This window comes from Adiantum capillus-veneris, chromosome 2 (assembly GCF_014529385.1).
Source record: "Adiantum capillus-veneris isolate H3 chromosome 2, ASM1452938v2, whole genome shotgun sequence".
Classification (NCBI taxonomy): Eukaryota; Viridiplantae; Streptophyta; class Polypodiopsida; order Polypodiales; family Pteridaceae; genus Adiantum; species Adiantum capillus-veneris.
The window spans coordinates 89036209-89042348 of record NC_140932.1 but is presented as its reverse complement, the minus strand read 5'-3'; the positions used below and the strand labels follow the sequence as shown (position 1 = coordinate 89042348).

General features: G+C 45.3%; 1 protein-coding gene and 2 pseudogenes across 1 annotated transcript; 1 reads left to right on the top strand and 2 right to left on the bottom strand.

The window, feature by feature from the left end:
* Nucleotides 1–1924: 1924 nt before the first annotated feature.
* LOC147463151 (uncharacterized) lies at nt 1925–2185 on the bottom strand (annotated as a pseudogene).
* Nucleotides 2186–2421: 236 nt separating this feature from the next.
* LOC147463150 (uncharacterized) lies at nt 2422–2808 on the bottom strand. The gene has a single exon (XM_086495550.1). It carries the CDS (start codon nt 2806–2808, stop codon nt 2422–2424), a length of 387 nt encoding a protein of 128 aa, XP_086351676.1.
* Nucleotides 2809–2838: 30 nt separating this feature from the next.
* On the top strand, nt 2839–3593 carry LOC147463149 (PHD finger-like domain-containing protein 5A pseudogene; annotated as a pseudogene).
* The last annotated feature ends 2547 nt before the right edge of the window (nt 3594–6140 follow it).

The following is a 6140-nucleotide window of genomic DNA, read 5'->3' as shown; positions in this document are numbered from 1 at the left end:
ATATCCTTGCTCGGAACCATCTTGTTGAGCATATTCCAAAACTCTATTTGTGCAAAATTATTCTCCATGGTAAATTTACATGTTTCAATTTTCATAAGTTCATGTACAAATAGATCAAAAGATGGTAACTCAAATGCCACATGTCCATCATAATGCATAGCTAGCTCTTGAACTTGAATGATATCCTTTTCTTGCTTAAGTTTAGTTAGTTTACCTCTATGTTTCTAACATGTAAGTTTAACAAGTCTTGGAAAAACATTTTTTTCGAGCACTGGTCACTCACTCTTAGCTGCTGAGTTTAGTGAATTTTCACTGTCTTGTCTCTTGTTCACTCGCACACTCTCAGACTCTCTCTCTCTCTCTCTCTCTCTCTCTCTCTCTCTCTCGAAAAATCTTTAGAAAGACATTAAAACAATATCAGATACAAGCCCATCCAAAAGACTCAAAAGTCCCTCAACATCCATTTTATTGATGGCTTCAACTACAGTGGCAATGGTCGTAGCATGCGTCTTCTAAGAGTTCTATGATAGAAGTAAAAATTCATGAGCCTTCTTCCTCTCCTGGCTTATGCACTAATTAGACACCTCTTCACTTCATAACAACATAAACATTGGTATGCTGATTTTGGTTCTGCATATCCTCCTTGTGTCTAAACCTTTGTGGTGGCTCCCAAACTCTTCTTCTTGTGCGGAATCTCATACGGACAACATGAGAGCGAATGGTGCATGAAATGCAGTGCTTCATATGGCGCAAAGCTTGGGAAGTGCGTATCCATAATAAACAAAAGCATATTGCACAACAACTTGTTCAACAATGTTCCTTGCAAGAAACCGCTTGACAGCCTTGTCCTTGGGCACACATTGCCCACATATGGAGCACCTGATGGGGTTGGTGTGGCCTCTTCCATGCTTGTTACGTCCACCGTTGTGGCACTTGACCGTCATGACCTTTTATGCCACAACTGCTTCTGCTTCCTCGTCATCGTGGAGATCTCTCTCTCTCTCTCTCTCTCTCTCTCTCTCTACTGATATCTTTGGCTTATTCTGATTAAACACCAATTCAAGTGTTGTGCAACATAAGGGAACCCTATGTTGACATGATAAGACATTAAACTTGCATTGTGAGAGAGCAGACATTGCTATGCTAGAGAGAGAGAGAGAGAGAGAGAGAGAGAGAGAGAGAGAGAGAGAGAGAGAGAGAGAGAGAGAGAGAGAGAGAGAGAGAGAGAGAGAGAGAGAGAGAGAGAGAGAGAGAGCACAATCTACTCAACCCACAACCTTGTTAAAGAGACCTTGCAGTTTAGATACAAGAGAGGACTAGCCAATGCTTATAGGTGGTGCTTGTGGAATCTAGCAAGCTAGGCATGCAGGCTGTGGCCACCATGACCGCCATGCCCCTTATCGTAGCTGCTACCCCATGGCCCTTGCCCTGGTCGCCTCTATGGCCGTTGTTATAGCCGCCCTTGCCACCATAGCTGCCCTTGCCACCTTGACCGCCATGCTGATCATAACCACCACTGCACTTGCTGCCATAGTGACACTTGTCCCCACTCGCATTCGCAAATCTCGCCACCCCCATCGCCAAAAGCATGCCAAGAAGCAGTAGTGCCAGATCCTTGTTGCTAGCCACATAAGAAGAGCTCGCCATTGCAGTACTACGGCAGACTCAAGTGCTACTGACTAGTGGATACCTTGTTAGAGGTGCAGAATGCAAGTGATGGATTCTCTCTCTCTCTCTCTGGAATTAAAAATCGTATGTACAAAATCCCCAGAATTAACAAAACCGTATGCACATTGGAGTAAATTGCAATCCATCAAAGAGAAACTGTTTTTGGATTGCATAGAAATTATCTTGCACATCATCATCATCATCATGCACGTAGCCCACCCGCGCAACTTACTTCCTTTTTCTTTAAATAGAAAATTTAGTTGCGTGGACCGGCTTGGCCTGGACCCTCTTCCCCACCTCCACCTGTAACCTTGCTCATAGCTATCTTGATAGCCTCGCTTGCCTTGCCGAGGGTGTCGGAAACCGTACCTTTCGCCTCTTGGGCCTTCTCCTTTGCACTTTCCGCCATTCCCTGGGTTTGCTCGCGTACTTGCTCGGTCTTCTCCTGGCTGTATTACTTCATCTCATCCGCCTTCTGAGCGACTGCCTCCTTGGCCTGTTGTGTACATTTAGCCATCGATCCTGCTTCTCTTCTGAGGTTGTGTGTGTGCGCAGGTGTCTGACATGGTGCCATTCTCTCTCTCTCTCTCTCTCTCTCTCTCTCTCTCTCTCTCTCTCTCTCTCTCTCTCTCTCTCTCTCTCTCTCTCTCTCTCTAAAAAAACTCAACTCTCTCAAAGAGCGCGCGCCGACGCGCACTCTTTGAGAGAGTTGAGTTTTTTTTTTCTCTCAAGTAAATACAGGCCGCAGAAGCCTTAGACTGTAGGGGTATTGGCAAGAGTAGTGGGAGCGTGCGCACCGGCAGTAGCATACCCAGTAGTGTTTGTATTGACGCCTGTAGTAGCAAGCGGATCATTGCCATAATTCGCCCCTGGGGCGTTGCTGTTGAGAGGATCTGCGGTAGTAGGTCCACTCGAGTTATGCACATTTGCCATGTCAGTGTTCGCAGCTGCATGCTGGCGGTCAATGTCCGCCCGCATAATTGCCGTCTCAATGGCGTTCTCTGCTTTCTTCTCATGCTTCACTTCCTTGGCTGATGCTTCCTTTGCCTCCTTTCTTTCGTGAGTAGCCTCGCAGTTGGGTTTGTCATGGGCCATAACCTTGTCGAGCTTCTCCTGCGTGGAGGCCTTGGCATTGCCCATCTCAGCACATGCGGACAGTCACGAGCAGCCATGGTGAAGCATTACCCTGATCTAATATTGAATCGCAAGCAATCGGGCATCGCTATAGGGAGACTCTGCGAGAACTGTGATGGTACCCTACCCAAGAAGTCGACGAGTAGGCGGCATCATTGAAGTGACAAAGGGGAAGCCCGGGAATGTCTGGCCATAGTGGCGCTGTGCTGTCCGGGTCCCAACATTAATCGCTATCACCAGAACCCAACCATCTCTGCAAAGTCCACTGTTCGTGACCTCACCTTTAGGTCCTTGCTCACGAAGAAAACTCAATTGCCGAATGCTCTCCCTTGCAATTAGCGCTTCCTCAAATACTCTAAATCCCACAGGCAACATTCTTTCCCTCCTCTCTCATCAGCAGACATGGGAGTCAGTGCGTGATTTGGAATTCATACTTGCGCCCCTGTACTGTGGTTCGAGTGTGCGATGAGTGCCATTATAACTCCTTCCAAGGGTGCTGCATCATCCGCGGAGCTGCCGGCAATTCTGATGCTTACTATTGTAAAGAGAAGGATAGAGATGCTTGCCCCAAAATTGTGAACCTTGGCAATGCCAAAAGTGATTTTTTCTATGAACATAAGAAGCATGGTTTTAAGAAAAATAGGTCAGTGCACTCTAGCAACCTTTTTCTTTGTCGTGCCTTATGAGGTTGGGGGGTGCTGCATACATACAACTGCAATGTGTCATGCTTATTGTGGGCTATGATGTCATGTTCTTGCAGATGTAAGTGTGCAAATAATGACACTTTTTAATTGTGAGGTTTGCACCGGTTCAGATAGACATACTGTATTGATGTTAAATTATCTCCTATTGTTGTTGGATGTTGCATGTTATTTCAGAAAAGGTTTTTCTTTTGAGAGAGAGAGAGGGAGAGGGAGAGAGAGAGAGAGAGAGAGAGAGAGAGAGAGAGAGAGAGAGAGAGAGAGAGAGAGAGAGAGAGAGAGAGAGAGAGAGAGAGAGAGAGAGAGAGAGAGAGAGAGAGAGAGAGAGAGAGAGAGAGAGAGATTGTCAAGTGAGTGAGGGCAACGTAGGGTTGTGGGAGAAGAAGCGGAAGCAACAAAAAGAAAGGAAAGGAAACCAGTAGAGATGCCGTCCAAATTGGATCCCTCACAGATAGTGGAAGGGACCACAGCGACCTTGGCTTGACGATTCTGGATAGTGAGCTTGACGATAACGTGCAAGCCCTTCCAGTCCTTGGTAGTCTCCTTGGCGATGTCCTCTCCTACCTTCTTGGGCGACAGACCTAGAGGTATGATCTTGGGCGCCAATGAAGAGGCAGCTCCAACTTCCCCTCCTGTTAAACGAACAAAAACCACCTCCTCATATTCTTGCTGCTCTTTCTTTATCAGCATTGCATCTTCGTTGTGGGTGCAAAACATGCATCACTCAGCTTCATGTCTACCGTGTATTGGATTTTACTGGTGGCTCCCTCAATGGTGACACTGAACTAGAGTAGGACTAGAAGTAGGGCAGCAATTAGCACCGCTACCCTTGTGATCAAAGCCCTCAAGGAGCCCGAGCGCAATAGGAAGAAGATGAATACATTGCTACAGCTGCTGCTCCTCGTGGGACTGAAATAGTAGCTAAATGTGTTATAATCCCTGCTCAAGAACGAGTACTGTTGTGGTGGGTGCCTGTGCTCTGGTGTGAACACAGCCTCTGAAGACAATTCGAGTTGCTCATGATTAGTGCTAAGGGTGTTGTTAATCCGCTCTAAGTTTCGTGCAACAATTATTTCCCTTTCTAATATCGAAGAGGGCGAGATCTGACAAACAGATTCCTACCCGTTTAATGCATAATTAATACCACAATGATAAAGCCGACTGAGAGAAACAACAAAGATGCCATGATTTTTATTTATGACATTGCTATACTACAGGTGCTCTTCATGATTGATGGCTAGTGGCTACTCTCATAATTGCATTGTCAAAATTCCTCCTATTATCCTGAACATGCAAGCCGCTGCAGCATTCGATTGCCTTTTTCTTCTTCGTCTACTTGCCCCTTAGTCCTAGCATTGGCGACAGGGTTTTGCTCCATGCTAGTGTGCCCCATGATCTTTTAGTTGGTTTCCAACGTGCTCATTACTCTTCCTTCTCCTTATACATTTTTGATGTGATCGAGATTGCCCGTGTGATGCGTCCCCGTTCAATGGCAAAGGATCTTGCTAGCACAGTAAAGGAAATTATCGACACTATATTCTATGGTTTTCTCTGTGGATGGGAAGGATCCCAAGGATTTGCAAACAGATATTGACGATGGGGATGTTGATATTTCAGAGAACTAGCTTAATTAATCTTAGGTAGGTGCCTCTCTAGAATGTAGCGTTGCTAAAGTAAGTTTCAATTTGTGGTACTGCTGCTGGTTTTTTCTCGCAAATCATTTTTTGGACAAATGTCATCTTGTTATACTTTTAATGAGTGTGTGGCGCTCAGCGTGTCAAAAGAGAGAGAGAGAGAGAGAGAGAGAGAGAGAGAGAGAGAGAGAGAGAGAGAGAGAGAGAGAGAGAGAGAGAGAGAGAGAGAGAGAGAGAGAGAGAGAGAGAGAGAGAGAGAGAGAGAGAGAGAGAACCAGTTCACATGCTTCAGACAGTGTTGGGGAAAAATCAACTTTACAAACATCCATAGAGGAAATGTCCCAAAATAACGGCATTTTTTATAATTAAACTCTATTTTCTTGAAATTTCAAACCGGATTCTACTTTTCCTCCCTTTAATTGGTTGTTTTGAGTTTTCAATTGGCTTTTAGTACTATTTTTAGCTGACTTGAAATCTAAAAATTGAAAGAGACATAGAATTTTTAAGAGAGTTTTTGTGTGTGTGTGTGTGTGTGTGTGAGAGAGAGAGAGAGAGATAGATAGATAGATTTTATTATCGTCCTCGGAGGTCAAATATGACCTATGGGACCAAAGTTACATGTGATGTAGTATGTGTATGGCTGATGAGTGACTCTCGATGCTCCAAAATTGTAGTGATGAGAGTCGCAATGGAGAGCCCACACTTTGGCTGGGAGAGGAAAGTGTGTAGGTCTAAGTTATGGCTGAAAATGTGAGAGAAGCAAGTTCGGATGTGATCAAAAGCTGAGCACTCTAGTAGTGTGTGGTACTCAGACTCTCGAACTTGCAGTGAGCATAATGTGCACAATCGATTTGACTCTTCTCCATTGCCCCAACGCCCTATTTCGCATCGAAGGAAATGGGAGCCAAGCCGAATTGCTGCGATAGTGCGTATCGTGGACAAGGGAATAGGCTCAAGCATGTAAGTGTGAGTACGGTTTCCTCTCTCAGCGAAGAACATGGTT